We start from the raw sequence: 20022 nt of genomic DNA on the forward strand, positions 1-20022 counted from the left end.
AACAAAATATATAATATGGTCCTAAACATATATTTTGTTTGTCATCATTATTATGTACAACTAATGTTGATTCTATTCAATTCTAATGAAACGTTTCATGGTTTTCAATTATAAAATTTCAACTACCATTGATTATCAACACGGTGATTATAATAATAAAACTAAACACAATACTTAAATTTCACTGAACTTACTAAATAATACATTCTTCGAATATTCGACTAGAAACTTAATAATATAACAGTACAGATTTTGTGAGTTATATAAAAATTAAATACTCTTAAATCTAAACTATAACTGTAAACACACATGGTTAACGATATGTGATTGTTGAATTAATTAAACACGTCATAATACACCGTAACAATAATTTGTAATAACATTTTATGCAGTTGGTGTTTTTCGACTGTTAAAAAGCATAACAAAAATAATATTTAAAATACCAAACAAAAAAAGTGGAAGTAAAAATAGGTACTAATAAAACTATTCATTTTTCATGAACAAAAATATATATTGATAGATCAGATAGGTATATTTGTTTCCTAATTATTCTGACACTTACGTAATTTAATCATTTATAACTTTAGAATTAGAAACTTTTATAGGATGCTTCTCAGATATTTCTATATTAACTAATGTTAATATTTTGAAATTTCTTATCAAAATTTATCCGTAATAATTTATTTTTTAGCTAAAATTAGACACAATGGTAACTAAATTACAAAATAACTTACATAATATTGAATGAACTCCTCAGATTCATATAATACATAAATATTTTAAATTAAAAATTATATTTATATGATAGGTATAATATCATGTATGACGTATAATGCATGACTAAATAAACAGGCATGATCACTAAAACACCAATTTTTCCTATCACTGCGCATTTTCCCCAGACATGGCAAAAACAGTATAATTCCTATATAATTGTAATGTGAAGAACATTTTTTCTATGATATTAGTGTTTCTTCCAAGTCTGAGGAAGTATAATATATGTATAAAATATGCGTGCAGTAATCTAGCGATCATGCCTGTTTATTTAGTCATGGTATGATGTATATCACTATATTGTACCTACATTGTTTAAACTATGAAATGAGCTTTCTTAATATAGAATTTAATTTTTTTGTGTGTGTATGTTAGAGGACATAGATAATAGTATTTTCACATTTTTATTTAATTTAACTAATTAAAGTTTTCTAAATTAAATATCAACTATTTACTGATTGTATCTTCGTACATATAACTAATACTTATTTGAACTTTAATTATACACATATATATTATTGTTATTCGTACTATCTACAGAGAATACTTTAATACCATATAATATAATATATATACCTAATAATGATATATATTTAGTAGCAAAAAATTGTTCATATAGAAACTTTACTAAATTGGAAAAGTTATTTATGAAGGAATAATATTAGTTTTTCGATATATATAAAACAATTCTAAACGATTTTATCTTTTTATAACTTCTCCTAATAGGATAACGTTATTTTCTTTTGCATTAATAATACAAAACAGGACTATTGATATAATATGAATTAAAGTCTTAATATTAAACGACAATATATACACCTGATTATTAGGTCAGGTTAATTTGCAATAATAATTGTATAATTAAAACCAACAAGAAATATTTGCAATTTTACTAACTTAAGAATATTTTATAATAAATTGGATTGTTAAATAAAGTTTAGTGACTAACAATAAATGTTTTATAATTATTAGAATTCAAGCAGTTTTTTTTTAACAGAATAGGTATAAGCATAATATAATAAATATGCTTATTTTAATTTACCATAACATAACGAAATTCGTTTAATCTATCAATAATTAACTATATTTAAATTTCAGATTGTTTATCTTAAAATATAAGCATTATATAAATATTTATTTTCAGTGCTCTTTTTGGGCATCAATAAACCATTATAACTATTATTACAAAATACAAAAAACACATAAATCAAACATTTTAAAACTTCGTCGATTTCATATTTTGCTGTACAGATGTGTATGACAGTAAAAATGTCAGATAATCCAATCAGTGGAATACAATTATTTAATACATGTAGGACAAGACTACTAGATCGATTTTTCTCGGAAATGCCGGGTGTCACCGCAAAGAGAAATTGTCACCGACGGTTTAAGCTGCTTGTCTAAGAAAAAAAATGTTCAAACCGGATCGCGTGTCATTCGGCTTTCAAGCCCCCGGTGTAACTTTACACGAGTCCTGAATATAAAAATAAAAAACAGAATGTGAAAGCTACACATGACCGACTCTTGGGAGAGACAGGGAGAAAAAGGCTTTTGCTACTGCAGTACGTCACAAAAACGTAATTCACGTGATGTGCAAAAAAAAACACTATTATTGGGGGAAAGAATATAGGTACACAATATACGATTCAATTACGTGTTCCATGTGCATTGTCGAGATTGCAGTTTTCATTAATGTCAGTAGTTTTCTGCTGCAATTTTGAAATGAACTAGACAGTTTAATTGACGACATTGTAAATACAATTTGTCCAAATAGTGGTTTTTCTATAAACTTCAGTTTAACAATACATTCGTCCAATACACCTAACCAGATATTAAAAATAGTTCTTTTAATAGGTAAACATTTTAATATTTTTTTGAAAAAAATGTATGAATATACTTAAATAAAATTAATGAAACGCCTATTTAGAGGAGTTATTTAATATGTAAGTGGTAGAAAATAATATAATATAATGATTAATGATTTGAATTTCATATATCTAAACCTAAGACACGATTATAATAAAATATGTAATTTAATAAAAAAATAAGACGTACAAAAAATTAACTTAACTGAAAACTGAAAAATACAATAATCGAAACTTTTGCAACAATTTATATTGATATATACCTTATTAGTTATTTGTAATTAATAACCTTATTAAATTATTTGTTACTTTCAGTTTTCTTTTTGTCCCATTTCTAATAAGTATAAAATGTTTAAAAGTTTAAATTGTCTCTATCTGCATTGGATTGAAATTTTATCTATTTTTAGGATCATTGTTTTTTTTGTACTGTAAAAAATACTTTAATTACATTGTGAAAAATAATAAATAAATATCAATACCTAAGTACGGTTTTTACGGACCTCCACTAGGAATTTTTTCACATAATGATAAATTATCATTTGCTTTAAAATCGATATTAACAATATACAATCTATCATGTGCGGCAAGCGAAGAGAGAGAAGTGACCAATTATACCTTCTTATCTTGTCCTATTTTATTATTTTATAAGTTTGATCAATACATCCACAGTTGAATAAATTGTTTGTTTATTATTAACAGTGTAGTAAAATAAATTAAATAAAATACTCGTCCGTTTACGGAGAAAATAATTCTATTTCCATAAACAAAGTTTGTTTGCAAAAATTATTTTCGGAATTTTTGTTTTAACGAGGGGTACGGACCCGAGAGTCGTTTATGTAAATGCGAAACAAAATCAACGAAATCCTTTCTCGGCAGTACCTAACCCGCGCTGTTGTTGATGGAATATTACAATAACCGTGGACGTGAGGAAGAGATTTGTTTTGGTGTGAGAGAAATCATAAAGAATACCACCACCACTGCAGTTACCTACACATTATTTTATATATATGTATAAGTACATAGGGGGTAGGAAAATATGTAAATATCAAAGAGGAGCAAGGGCGACGGTTATGATACCTCGTTTCGGGTTAAACGCGAAAAATATGCTAAGATCACGGAAGTTATCTTAAGGCGGACCAAAAGAGAATTGAATAAACGGAATACTTTCGCATATACTACGTGATATTGCACCTGCAAAAAATCTGACACACACACTTATATATATTTATACGTACATAAACATTATACATATACATATATACAATAACAGCGTAACAGCCACAGCACATAAATCATGCATCACGACCAAGATTTATTTTTATATTAATATTAAATACGTGAAAATCATACCCCAGCAAAAAAATCTATTATAAAATATAATTTATGTTATTTTAATGATTAGAGAGAATTTTAAATGTTCTGAGATGTGGCTTGACGTAAAATTTATTTTTTTAATTCCAGTAAGAACCACTTTTGTGGAATCTTGTTATTAATTTACAAGCCTTAAGTATTAAAATTAAAATTTTACGAATTTTTAACTTTGAACAATTGTCGTTGTTTTGGAATATTTTGTCAATAATCGAGCTTCAAACGTTTATAAAAAAAAGTTATGACCATGTATTTTCTACAAGCTTACAGTAAAACTTTCATACTACGAAGTCTCGTGCACAACAAAAAAAATTCGCTAAATATAATTAAATATATATTTGCTTCTAATTTAGTTTGGTTCTCAAAAATATTTCGTTATACAGAAAATGTTGCTAAATTGCTGTTCGTTTCATCGTATTTTAATTGCTGTTTAAGAACAATTTGGACTTTATTACTAACTACATATACATTATTTTGTTTCTTTAATTAATAAATAAGTATGTCACTTTCTTTAAATAACAATAATCAATAGATGTTAGTTATCAAAATTTAACAAAGCTTATTATACTAGGATTTTGTTCTATAAATGAACCTGGATATTGTTTGAACGAAAATCTGACAAAAGAATAAACAATGTGCTTTAACGGAGATTCTGACTCCAATCTAGTACAATAAATGACAAAAAATAACAATACATCAAACATTACTTGAAAATACTTCTCTACAAAATGGAAAAATATATTTTAGTATTTTTTTTTTTTTTTAATGTCTCCGAGGGTAGGTCGATGTATCTGGACCTTCAGGCTATGTAGGCGGTAGAGTATAATGTTTGTACGAATATTTTGAAAACGATAGTCCTTCGCCTCCCTTTTTAAATAAGATACAAATAATGATTTGGTTTTTCCCCTCGTAAGTCGACTCATCATTATAGAAATATTACAACAATAGTTCATCCCTCCCTCCTACATTATTAAAAGAATAAAACATTAAGCCTGTAATAATAATTATTATGCTTTGTAAGTACATAATGTGATTGCAGTGTATGAAATAATAAACAGTATACGCATGATATATGTCATACAATTATATTTTATTCATGCTATTTATTTATTGTACTAAGATCTTTACCCCAAATAGTCTAAAATGTGCGCAGTATGTGCGATCTTAAAATTGTAGGATTTTTAATTAAAATTAATGATTTTTATTATTAATTAATTAATACATAAGTATAGGTATTCTTAAACAACTACATAAGCGTTCAACTATATATTTAAAATAATAATACATTTAATGAATTATAATAAACCACATTTGCTAGAGTAATGAAAAATTAAACAAGGTAAATTGAAATATAGTTTTTTAAATGGAAAAAGAACTACAGAAAACTATCGGACATTTTAATGTAATAATGTTGTAAAAATGATATGAACTTAAAATATGATTTTAGTATTATAGAATTAAACGAAACATATTACATATTTAATTTATTATGTAGAATGCAAAATATTATATCAGCAAATTTTAAATATATATTTACCCTGATTGATAGTATTTAAATTATCATATTTTTAAAAATTAAAAAATTGCCATAAATGCGCGCGCATTTTGTAGTACTTACTATATTATGATAGTATACATAACTATATAGACGGTAAACTACTAAGTGTACATAGATTATTTAAATGTTTTAGTATAATTTTAAAAAATAACATTCTACATTTATAGACAAAATACATAAATATCACTATTTATCACAAATGTTTTCTACGATGGCTTACTATATTATTTAAATGTTCTTGTACGTATTTTTCTTGATAAAATTGTTGTACCTATTTAACATAATTTTAAACTAAATGTTTAATTTAATTGTGACTCTTCAGTTAACACTCCAAACTAAACCACCATAAGATGCTTTTGCGTGCTCTCAAAAAGGTCGTTATTCTCAAGTACCACTCGCTTGGTGACTGTATATTTCCACAGACGAAAAAAGGGGGAAAAACACGTAGCCAAAGACCGATGACCTAACGGTATGCACTCGAAATGGATTCCGTCTGAATTCAAGGGATAAATTCGTACAACTGGAACTTTATAAATCGCTATTAGCAAACGCAGGTCGTTTTGTATATTATGAACCAACTGACGACGAAGGGAGTGATCAGAGTGGAAAGAGGCAATATTAGCGAAACCTGGACAAAACGTATTGCTCCTTTCCAGTTTGAAGGTAAGCCCAATTTGTCTTCACACACCGTTTCCCCTTTTATATGAAGAAATTCAACAATATTTCACATCGAAATTGCCCACACTTTCAGTCTTCCCAAAGGGGTAAATCAAATTCAAAAAACCAATGGATTTATCTTCAGACGCTGCAAAATGTTTCTAACATGTGTTACAAATATATAAGCACCACTCCATGACCCTATAAATGTCGACTTGTGTAAATTGTATACATGCTCCATTCAATAATTATAGTTGTATTATTTTCAAACGTTTCTTCACTAGGCGCAAACTACTATAAATAATATAGATAAATTACTTTCATGTAGAATATAGAATGTAGATATTAAGTATTCATACTTCATACTTATTTTTAAATAACTTAAACAATTAAAAAAAATTCCAAGTAAATATAATTATATGTAAATATTATTATGGTCTTAAAAATCAAAACGTATTATCTTTGGTGAACATAAGTATTAGATGTATACCTTTATACATTATTAGTACATTACCTGTACATCCAATGATCTAATAATAAAGCAATACAACCAGCTAATACCTAGGCATACTGTAGGTTTAACCGACGAGTGTACCTAATTATGTACCGTAACATATTTTATACCGATCTATAGGTACATATAAATTAAAAAAATGTACACCAGGTATCATAAATGCAATATTAGTCTATAATTAAGATATTCAAATGTACAGTAGACAATTAAAAAAATTGTTATTACCTACATGACGTTATAATACGTTATCCAACGTTTGAAGATAATATAACATTACAGGTACATAATTTCTACCAAAAATTTTGTTTTAAATCATTAAAATTACTTATAACTCTGTGTCCAAGGACTAAAACTAAATGCATAGCCAAATTTAGAGGGCTGTGAGAGAGAGCAATCTTAAGCTATCGCCTCAGGTATCACTTTAGAAGGGGTGGTTGTTTTTTATATGGACACACCTAACTGCATTATAATAATTATAATTATAAATAATTATATTGTATAATCAAATTTGTATTATACACCTTATTATAAATTATAACCCAAGATTATTTTCTAATAATTTTAAAACCCTATACAAGAAACTTGCGAAGAATGAATAGATAAGTGTGTCTTGTCTCGTTGCGCCGCCTTTATCTCGTAACTTATTCGCTTTAAGTAAGAAAACGAACATTTTTAGAATTGTACATGCAACTATTATTTAAGAATAACTAGTTCTTCAAAGAATATTGATACATGGATATAAAAAGTTGTACAAGATAATATTGTATTTGAATAGACATGAAATGAGAGTTTTTAAGCAGGACTCAGAAGTTCTAGCAAATACATACTTACATAAGTCTTAGAACATCCAAAGTAAAATAAAATTTGTTGCACACTTTTCTGAAAAGAAATTTCAATTTGCTAATTTTTGCAAATTTACGATTTTTAGTGCTATTTTGATTAAGTATTTCCAATTTTGCTATTTTTAGGTATATTCTTATAAATTAATGGAATCAAACACATTTTGTTGAATTATTTTATTTGCTCACAGATAATTTCTAAAATGGGAATTCGAATTATTGGAAATTTATTGAAAACGCTAGTATATTGAAGTGAATTTTTTTTTTTTGATAAAGGAACAGTCAGTACCTAATTCCTTGTCACCTTATACCTACCCTATGATACATAAAATATTATACCATTATACTACTAGGTATATTACTATACTTACATAAATGGTATGATATAAAAAGTATTTTAAAGAATAAAAATGAAAAAAATTTTAATGTGGTTTTTAAATGTTATTTTGCATATCCCAATTTTTAGTGCTATTTATAGCGCATGTTATGACGTTTTTAAGTGCAAATTAAAGCGCGAAAAAGTATATTTTTTAGTGATAAAACTTCCGAGCCCTACTTAAAGTAATTAAAGAATATAATTGAATTACCCAACTATAATATTAAATAAAAACAGTTACTTTATAACCCCGAATATTAATTAAACATTATTAAAAACTTTGTGGTAATGTATTTAAATATTAGTATAATATTAAACAATAATTTTCTCTGCCAAATAACACAGTTTTATTCAAAATCATTAGGTATTATTATATTACAGCTTGCAATAGAAATTCGAATTATGTGCTCTTTTAAAAATGTAAAGCTGTAAGTTGTCCACGTAAATTTAAAAAAAATAACAAATTATTGTTTTTCACCAAATAAATTATATGTAACTAATTACCTAATTGATAATAAAATAATATTCTAGGATTTAATTTTTTTTCGAACTTCAAAGTATAATATAATGTTACTGAACCTAATAACTGTTCTTTAAATACCTAATTATATGAACCATGTTTTAATTTTAATTCATCAAACAATGGATACAATTTAAAAAATTGTTTTTAAAAGAATAAAAGAACTCTTCAGTCCATTCACTTATTTTACAACTATAAGTACTCCTCGAAGTACTGACATACTTGGCCTTACCACAATCGATTAAAATTTTTGAACTCTTCTTTTATCATTTAAAAAATAATTTTTTATATAACTTAAATTCAAAAACCAACAATTTTTATCTAAAAATACAATTATCATATAAGCGAACTTAACAATTTTTTTTTGTAGATAAAAAAAACCTAAACACCATTATTTATGGGTACAAAATTACTTATTATGCAGAATTACTTATCTTACCAGCAGCCGATGTACGTACGTCGTACAATGTATACACAAGTCTCGTAAGTTGTTGTTATAATGCCTGTACCACAACTACAATAACTACTATTTATAGTGACGTATAGACATATTATATACATAGACGAATAGTGTGTACAATCTGCAACGTTATTAAAAAAATCTATTCTAGAATCATTATTGGTATTGAACGAACGGAACAATTAATAATGAATCGAGTTTAATCAACCTCAAAGAACAACAACAATTCTTACTTACTAAACAACTCGAGTATAATATGTAGGTAATAGCTAATAGGTATTAGAAAAACTGGACTCAATTCACTTCAGCAATTTTTTCGGTTAATATGTTTTAAAAACAAAATTAGTAAAACATAATTATTATACATCAGTAGCATATTCATTATTTTAATCTTCGAGTAAAGGCTAAGTACCTAAATTGATAATAAAAAATAAATATGCGTAACGGCCTGGATCAGATGCCGGATTATACACAGATGTTAATTTACATAGAAATGGCGTTTAAACATCGATTACGGCAAGCTGTCCGGTCAAACTTAAATTAATTGTAAGCAAATGAGAAAAAAGCCTACCCTTTTTGGAATATTAATAACCGTTGTGGACTGTGGTTAACATTTACCATGCAATCAAACAAATTACTCACGTGCGTCGTACAGTAATCAAACAGCTGATAATTATATAAATTGATACGAGTAAATATACATTTTTTTCCCTATTATACATTTGCCTTTTGGCTTTTACTAAATTTATATAAATGCATAAGATAGTACGTCAAAAATATAATGTAATGTCAAGTTATAAAATACAATACTGAATTTTTTATAATTTTGTGAAGGACAAATGAAAAAAATTAAGTTGTGCATACAGTATAATATAATTGTGTATTTAATGTTAAATTATACTCAAGTTACATATTTCAAAAAAATATATTGTTTTTATTTGAATATTAGTTTTGTTTACATTGGTACTCAAAACAAAAACGCCATGATTAGCGATTCGGGTTTCTTAAAAACAACTATACTTTAAAAATATTTTGTACGAAAACATTTATATTTTACAATTTACATAACTTGTGTTGTAGATATATAAATATCAAGGAAGTTTACGGTATGTCACGTTTTAAATAAATTCTTGAATTTCGTCCAATTTTACGATGAAAAACTTATCATTAAAATGATTCAAAAACCTCAATTTCGAATTAATTAAATAAGGGGGGGGCAAGTACAACTGCTATAAACGTAACTGGATTTATATAGCTTTAGAAATATACTTCTAGAAATACTGGCATACTATCAAAGACCAAAGTATCAACACGTACTAACTAAAATGAAAACGTCATGAGTTATAAACGGAATTCGTCATCTTTTTAATTTTAACAAAATTGAATCATAGTTCTTGAAATTAATCTTGAATTAATCTGAGAATTGTGAATTGTGATCATGAATAATAAATAATGTTTTAATGTTAAAAATTAAAAAAAATATTACTGATAACGTGAGTTCAAATAATAATACTATGCCTACCTAATACCATTGAGTATATATACTATATATAATCAATGCTAATACGCATGCTATATTTTATACTATCTACAATTTTACAAATTGTATAAATTGCCTAATAAATCTTTAACGCCTGTTTTAATTTTGACTAAACTATTAATATAAATATACCTAACATGTTATTATTTAATAATAAGAAAAATGGATTCATTCAATCGTGTTACCATATTTTCTTTGATAACATGTAAATACTATACTTACACCATTTTAGCTTCATATGTTATTATTAAACTCGCAACTTTTTTATTTACTTAGGTTGTAACTTTGTAAGTAACCTACCTACTTTATAAATCTATTAAATTTGAACTTGCTTTTATAGACTTTAGACCATTTTTATAACAAATAGGTAGTTTAGATATTATAAAACAATACCTATATCATTGTTCAGTAATAAAATGCATTTTATTCTATGTACAGTGTACATTGTACACTTATAAATTTAAAAATAAATCAACAGAATATAAATGTTAAGCATTTATTTTTTCTGACATAGCTAGTTACTGTGTTTAATTATACAAAAATTGTGAAGATTTGTTTTAAAATAAGTGTTTAAATAACAAAATGAAAATAATAATTTTAAAACCTAAAATTAATTACTATTGAAAAAATGTAGGAACCTAATGGCATAATCTACATAATATACTTGTACATTGTTCATTACTCACTACTCAGGTTAGGGACTTTTAGAATTAATTATGTTTTTCTTAGATAGTTAAATAAATAGCAAGGTAAAATAAATACTATCTATGTACAGATGTGTTTCCATTATTTTTTTTTTTTGAGAGTATATGATCAAAAACGGTACTCAGCCGTAAGTACCAAAATTCTACCGTATACAGTACAGTCATAATTTTGTAAAAATATCTTGAGAGTATACGGTGTATATATAATATACCATATGCCCTATGGGAACACCTGCCCAAATAAATAGATATAATTCAAAAAAATAATCCCAAATTTTATTTAGCATATTTTTTAATATTTTAATATTTTTGCTTTTTAGAGCATACTTTGACAATATTAAGATTTTATGTCCTTTTCTGTACATAAAAAAAAAATTTAATAAAAATGTAATCTAAGAATTTAAATACCTACCTATATTATTAACAAACAGTTATAAATATGTAACTATTAAGTGATTTTTTACTTTTTCCAATGATAAGCTTTGCGCTCCTTGCACTTGATGTAGTATTATTTTTTTTTCATTAAAAAATCAAATGACACTGATAAAGAAGCAATGCAATTAACAAAATAGAAAAAAATTAAGGATACAAATAAAAATTCCAATAAATCAAAAGTATTAATATTTTCAAGAAGAAAAATTTGATACGTAGTACTATGTTATTTACGAACCAATTCATACTAATGTCAGAGTCTAATAAAGGTCAGAGGTTTCATTAGTAAATCACACCTCTAACTTCTTAAACGCTTGATTTTGAACCGATACATATCAATATACTCAAATTTCTTCCATGAAAATCTTGCATGTAAATAGCCACAGAAAGCTACCAATGTATTTTTTGATCAATAATAAAAAATAAAACAAATAATTTTGGGTACATGTTATAAATATTATAACATTATCTGTTATCTGACAATTGAAATAGATGCATAGTAACACCAAATAATTTAATGCAAACTTATTATTAATTATTAATTACCTATTGGATTACTATAGTAATGATTTCTAAGATAATTTGGTTGTTGAAAATAGTTAAATTCAAAATAAATTTAAAAAATGACATATTCCAATTACAGTGGAACGTCGATTATCCGGGGAAATGGTGGGGAGGGGGTCACACGGATAAATGAAAACCACGGTTAATCGAGACTTTTTTATAATAATGAAATGTAATCCACCTAAAATCTATAATTATTTCAGCATCTTTAAATACTTAAAAAATGTATTAAATAAAACAAGTACCTAAATATGACTGTTAAAGATAATATAGGTAGGTATCTAACTAAAGAAAATATTTTATGTCATAAATCATTATTCATTAACATTTAAATCACATAACTAAACTTTATTTCATTAACATTATAGTTGTTACATATTATGAATAATATGTCATTACTCATTATATATTGGACAAACAAATCAATAATCATTTCTTTATCAATAATAGGAAGTTATAATTGTGTAAGTAACAAGTCTTTAAAAGTATATTAAGTAATAACTCTATCATTAAATTCAAGTTTATCAAAATAGTTAATTACTTACCAATAAAGTAATAGCTACCTAACAAATAATTCATAGTATGTATATGTGTAGTTATATGTTGCTGTGGAATATGTATAGTATAATATGAAAATATCAAGGTAAAACCAGAGCACAAGTAATACAATTACTATCAATATCAATTAAAATTATATTGATGGGTTTTTTTTTTTTTAGATTTAGGTACATGAAAGAAATATATTACCATTGTTACACATATTTCAAATATTATTTTTTATATTATAAATATGTAAAATAGACTAATATAAATCACCTAAATCATAAACATAACGAGTAACAACACATTCCTAATATTGGATTTCGCTGTTTACAGATGAAAAAATAATTGCAAATAGGTACTCACCAGCATATAAGATGAGCCGGCTGCGGCAACCGGTCTCTGCTCTTCGTTATCCGCACAGTCATCGGCCATGTTATTGTCATCCGCGAGCTAAATACCGAATAAACTATCAATATACCATACCATTATGATAAATGATGACATTAATAGGATGTACGAGACGCAAAAGAACAGTATTGCATTCGAATCGTACGACATATATGCACTCACCATACTTAGACTATAGAGTTCACATGAGTATGTCTATAGGACGTGTACAGCCGACGCGAAAACACGTCACAGTTGTATTTTATTGTTGCTGGTAAACGGTTTGAACGGAAAACGGAACGGACCACAAAACAATATCGCGACGTAAGATTTTTATACCGAAAAAAATTATATTTACCTACCTACGATTTCTTTTTTCGTTTTTAAATATAACCGACAACCGCCGGAATTTGTATTCGAGACGGTCGAAATAAATTAATATACTTATCTATGCGGTCGCCGACAATAACATTACAATTTACAATAGCAATAATAAACAATAATAACAACGATAAAACGGCCCGAAGTTTTGCGTATGGTACCCCGATCAACAGGTCATGATAAGGTGATAATGAAAAAATAATAATAAATAAATATACAATACAATATAATATGTGTATATGGTGTATTATGTTACGGCGGTGAAAGAAAAAAATTCCCCGACGACAACGTAGCCGGGCACAGTGTGACCGGCGCGCGCACCGATTCGGATGTGTGGGCCGAGCCGGTTTGTACTTAGTAGTTTGTACACTGCTGCAGCCGTGGCTGAATATCCAGACACGGTATTAAAGGTATCCTTCAATGTACGTTAATATCGTGTACTCTGCTGGTATTCTGGAAAGTTAGATACCCATGTAGTTATTTTATTTCCAATTTATGTTTTTCTCCTCTCCCTATTATATTATTGTTTAATTATCATTTAAATATTTAATAGAATATAATATAATAATGTATGTTGTATCTACCAAGTACCAAGTACCAACGATCTATATACCTATTTAAAATAATTATTTAAACAAATGTCCCCATAAAGATAGCATAACTTAATTGTTTAATTGCTTAAATAATAGTTTTAATTTTATTGACTTCGAAATTGACAGTAAATTGTGGTCACGATAATTAGTCAGGAGTATAATGATAAAAATAAATGTATTTACTAAATTAAAACAGATTAATGGCGTTAATGAATTTCCTAATGTGTTACTTAATTAACAATTATTAAATTATGCATATAATTTGATTACCTTATGCCACGTGGGAATGTAATTACTATATAATGTAATATAATTGTAATAGGTGCATAATATAATATACATTTATTACGGTTCTGGTCCCATTTTAGGAAAATGTTAAGTTGGCTGTTCAACGAATGCTTCATAGGCGCAAATATAAGGGGGCCTTAGGGGCTAAGCCCCTCAACAATTTCCACAGCCCCCAAACATTTCTTACATTTTATTTTAATTCAAAGTAAGGTTTTAGCCCCCCCCCCCAAATCCCAAACGCTATTTACGCCTATGGAATACTTTATTATAATTAAATTATATTTTATTTATTAATATGAACTAGGTGCCTATTATAAAAGTACTATAACAGCATATTGCCCCAAAAAATAGAGATTAGATGCAGCCATGTTTAGCCATGCGAAGAAACTAAAAATTATTTTGAATTTGTAAAGTTTCTTAATAAAAAAACATAAACATAGGTGAAATAATGGACCAATAGTTAGAAATGCGAGATGAGGAATACCTTTCAAGTTTCGAGTTTAGTCGTTTAGATTTAGAATTTTAACATTTATTTAGACATGTATAATAACATAAATATTATAGGTACCGTCTACAATAGATGCAATACCTAGTACCCACAATAAATAGGTTTATAGGCAGTGGCTGCCAGGGATGGCCTGGCCCACCGGGATACTGGGATGCTGGGACTTGCCATTGGCCAGGCGGATGGATGAAAATATTTCTTAAAATAATTAGTATTTATTTATATAAAATATATATTTATTAATTATTTCGTTATACCTACTAAAACATATAATATTATCTACTTGTAAACCATACGTATACCTATACAACCATACCTACTACAAGAGGAAAATCCAAATTAGGACGCACTATAATTGTCTTACACTGTCAAAGAACTGTGTGGTGAGTGGTGACTACTATATAGGTGAATAAATATTCAACCAAACGCGCTTAATACAATAAGTTATTACTTATTACTAATAACTATAATTGCTCATTTAAGATAGATATATTTTACAACGTATAATAAACGCAAATACGCAATATTATTATTGCGTATGCCGTAGCTTCGTCCGATCGACCGAGAAAAGTAACTGCTTAGCGCACACGAGTGCTGGTTGCTCTCTAAATTATATTCATACTTTATTTTTTTTTTATCTGAAAGACTTCAAATGTATATTTTAATTTCTAAAATTAAAATTTGAAAATCAGACTTTGATCATACTCACAAAATATTGTCTTCTTTTAAACAAAAAAAAAATTACGAAATCCGATTATTCCACAGGGGCATAGGGCGTGAAAGTTTTTGCAGTATGCTTTTGTATTAGAAACGCACCGGCTCTGACGCCCTTAAAGATATAAATTATGAATTGTTATAAAAGCTTCAAGCATAGTAATACCAGATTACCTACTTGTAATTTAATTTAATAAATTATTAATTTACTTTTTTTTTAAATTTTATTTAAGCGATTACAATATAATATAGATAGGCGAATCTAGGCATTTGAAATTGGGAAAAGGGGGTAGAGTCACACTAAACTTGATACTGATTTATGAACTGTTTTTTTTGTGGCTCTCTAATATATAATATTAATTAAAAGGTCTAATAAATAAATAATTATAAAAATATTGTAGGTGTGGGGGTCATAATATATAACATATTATGATCAGCCGTCACTAAAACCCACATAGTTACACGTTACACCTATGACGTGGTCATAGATATGTGGCCTGGATAATACATTTTCCCGGCCTGAATTTTTCTCCCAGGCCGTCCCTAGTGGCGGCTACCCAATCGTACGTGTGTTACTTCCGCAACACGTATTATAACATTTGGTAGATGCGAATAGCCGAGTGGATAATTGGATTTTGGGGGATTAATAATTATTTATTATATAATGACTCATTACGTAGTGTCAGTGCCATCATTATGCAACGACAAATGGGACATTTGCACTGGGGCACTGCCGCACTGGGCCCACTCAAAAGAGGGGTCCGTCGAATTCAGGAATACAAAATTAATCGTAAATCTTTTTATCATACTTTAGGAAAACAAATTTAGATTTAGATTTTACTATATTTACTATATTTTACGATATTTTGGTGAGATATAAAGTATAATGAGTTTTCCCTGAAAACACGGCCTTGATCAATTTTGCGAACAACAAAATCTAATTGCTGTTACTACTATATATCGCAATATTGATGTCATTGGTCTGCGTAGTTACGTGATAAACGTCAGTCGTATTAATTGTATATTTATTTGTCATTTTATATATTGTTTAAAAAAAAAATTAACTTTAGGGAAATTAAACGATATAAAAGAGATGAAAAAACAAAATAAACTACAAGGTAGTTTAGATAAATTTACGTTTAGAACTAGTTTATATCTACTAACGCATAATCAAAATGTTTGTGAAAACTGATTAGCTGAAATCAAATTTGATTTAAATAACATTAAACTTAAAAACATTTAGTTTGATATAAAAGTGTAAACAGTGTAATAATAAAAAATACTAATTTTCAAAAAAAAATTTGCTTTTTTATTTGTATACTTACTTGAATAAATATTAAACATTAATTAGACGCATTGAAAGTGTTAAGTGTTCTTGTATATTAAATAATCACATTTATTAACAATACAATTTTATTCTATGATCCAAGTATCCAAGTGATCCAACTACCTACCCATACATATATATAAGCAACTTCTTACATACAGCATTAATCTAAATATACATTATGTACATATTTTATCTTAGCATAATAGCATTGAATAAAATAGAGATGGACAATTTGGGGCCCAAAATTATAAATTGTACTGGGCCCATAAATTAGTAAATCACATTCACTGCGTTGTATAATAACTAATAGGTATACCGAATAATATTTAAAAAAATCGAGTAAGTGCGGATGTTGCTCTGCTGTACAGCGTAGGTTACAAGTTACAAGTGACTGTAATGGATGGTGTAAAATTTGAATTCAATGATATAATACCATACTGTAGATAATATACGAAAAACGATCCTGAGCGGTTTATTATCAGCTTAGAGTATTTTATATTATATTTATTGTATTGTACTATTAATTATTATTAATACGGTAGCAGGTTAAATTGAATTATTATTATTTGATTATTATCATATCTGTGTTCAATAATATACTTTTCAAGTTTCAAGTACCCACAAATAATTATTTTAAAATATAATACAAAACTAAAATCATTCTTCTCCGTTTAAATATATAATTTCCTTTAAATTTGAGAATAAAATAACTATAAATAAAATGTATTTTTATACTTTTAAAATTTTTTGGTTACACATTAAACTATATGCTTACGTGGAACCTTGTTTGAAATTTTCAATCCTCAGCTATAAATGTTGAACTTTTTACATATTTTTAGCTAAAAAATCATTTTTAAATATTAAATTTGATAAATTTTGTCAAAATTCAAATTTTAAATGCTTATAAAAAAAATTGTACAGTCTATGTTTTTTTAATATTTTTCAACTGTTGCTGTAACAATATATCAAAAGCCATGTATTACATTTTCGAACTTTTTGAAAAGAATACAATTTTATTGACGTTTATAGAAAAAAAAACTAAAAACTTGAAAATTTAAAATGTCCGTAAACAGCTGAAAACGATTCAAAATATTTTGAACAGAAAATGTTATAGAAAATGCTATTATAAACATTTAGCTAAAATTGCATGTATCTACAGTTATTTTTTTTAGAACTACGCCAAAAACCAAAATCGATTTTGGCGAAAACCGATTTTACGTAAATATTCCCGTTTATCCTAATATTTTTTTAGTTCTTCCTGGCGCTTTTGAAAACCACTTATCCACTTATATTGTCCTATAAAGGAAAAAAACACAAAAATGTATTACGTTAGAAAATAATATTTGGATAGTGATAAGTGATAACGATGACGTATATATACATCTATAGTCTATAGAGGTCTCTCAAAATGTGTTGTTAGGTATAGAAATTGAAATTATCGGTAATAATTATTCATAGGTATTAATATTAATACGTAATTTCGTTTAGTAAAAAAATTAAGATTATTATACAAACAGTTAATTAGCAAAGCATTATCTCTATAGAGTCCAATCGTATACTACCTACTTACTCCGCAGGAAGTTTAAAATCTATAATGAAAATTAAATCCCTTGTTAAAGTGCTTAAGTTAATCCGTTTAACTAACTCCGTTTTAGTTAAAAGCTACATTCCCAACAATTTACCCTTCGACCTCCTGTACCTCTATCTCATTTACTTTTAATTGGACGATATTTCACCAATTATATGTACCCTTTTAAACATAATGTGCTATAATACCATACTCAAATATATAAATTCTACCTAATATAAAGTAAATTTTATGTACTCGTGTAATATATTGCATACTTCTACTACAGTAGTAGTAGCTAGCAGTCTTCTGTTAAATACATTGTTAAAAAGTAAACTCTATAAACAATCGTTAACTTCGCAAATATATATTATCTTTTTTTTACAGAACTTTGTATTTCATTCATATAGTTTGTATCAGATTAGAGATTATTTAGTAGTTATCAAGCTTTAATTATTATTAGAAATAAAAACATTGTTAATTATAGAATAATATATGATAATAAAGTGATAAAAATGTATGCTTTTTTTCTTCACATTATTATACAGTGGTCTTCGAAATTAGAACTATATAGGTATTACTGTGTCAGGTCATGCGAATGAACATATTTTGTAATTAATTTCGAAAATTCGTCATAAATTATTAATATACCAAGCACCTGTACATTGTAGTTACTTTCGTTTCGGCTAAACATCTGTACCGGAAATTACATCTACTATAATAATCTATAGGTACCTAATACTTATTTACACGGACAATAATTTATTATATAATTGTTATAGACTTATAGTAATATCTGTAGACCAGTGACCATTATATTAATCAGTAATCAGTATAATATATGTGATTTATATCTTTTTTAATATAAATATAAGGGGGTGGAGTGGACGAGCAGACTAAGGCGTCGGTGTGACGCGCACCGTGGCCGATTCGAATTTGGCCACGGGTGGCATTTTTCTTCGGGCAGTCACGGTGTCCGGAGAGGGCATAGCAGATACCTAAGGGTGCCCACTTAAAATTCTGCCAAAACAAACACACACGTGTTCAAAACCTACAGTACCCTCCCCTACAGTTCCATAGATTTTACCACAGCTATCGAGGCCTAAACTCAAAAAAAATATATATATATATATATATAAATATAATAAATAAATAGGTACCTACCTAATACAATACAATAAGAATTGCAATAATATTACATAATTACTGTTTTACTAATTATAAATATTACTAACTATTTTCAAATAATGTATTAACTTTTTTTCTTGATATCGCATATATGTTTAGAAGTTAACGGGGGTAGACGGGGGCAAGAGGACTAAGTTCCGACTTCCGACCATGTTTAAAAACAGTCCTCTTTACAATTAATTCTTCAAAATGAACACTGCCACACTGGTGTCTGCAGCAGTGGCGTAATTGAGAATATTTCATGGGAGGGGATCAAAATAAATTTGTATGGCAAACTTGTGGGGGGCTTTGCCCGTAATACATCATCAGTTTTCTCTGTTTCTTTAAATAATGTACAAGAAATTGTGTAGGTAAA

General features: G+C 27.2%; 1 protein-coding gene across 3 annotated transcripts in view; it reads right to left on the reverse strand.

The window, feature by feature from the left end:
• LOC100162603 (protein sprint) overlaps positions 1–13529 on the reverse strand; it is a 93577-nt gene extending 80048 nt beyond the window's left edge. For all 3 annotated transcript variants that reach the window (XM_008186088.3, XM_029491112.1, XM_008186085.3), the window contains exons 1-2: positions 13285–13529; positions 13078–13164 (exon numbers count right to left, since the gene is read on the reverse strand). In XM_008186088.3, the coding sequence (XP_008184310.1) occupies positions 13078–13164; positions 13285–13287 (90 nt within the window). In that variant the 5' untranslated portion in view covers positions 13288–13529. The remainder of the gene's footprint in view (positions 1–13077; positions 13165–13284) is intronic.
• Between the last annotated feature and the right edge of the window lie 6493 nt (positions 13530–20022).

Source organism: Acyrthosiphon pisum, chromosome A3 (assembly GCF_005508785.2).
Source record: "Acyrthosiphon pisum isolate AL4f chromosome A3, pea_aphid_22Mar2018_4r6ur, whole genome shotgun sequence".
Taxonomy (NCBI): Eukaryota; Metazoa; Arthropoda; class Insecta; order Hemiptera; family Aphididae; genus Acyrthosiphon; species Acyrthosiphon pisum.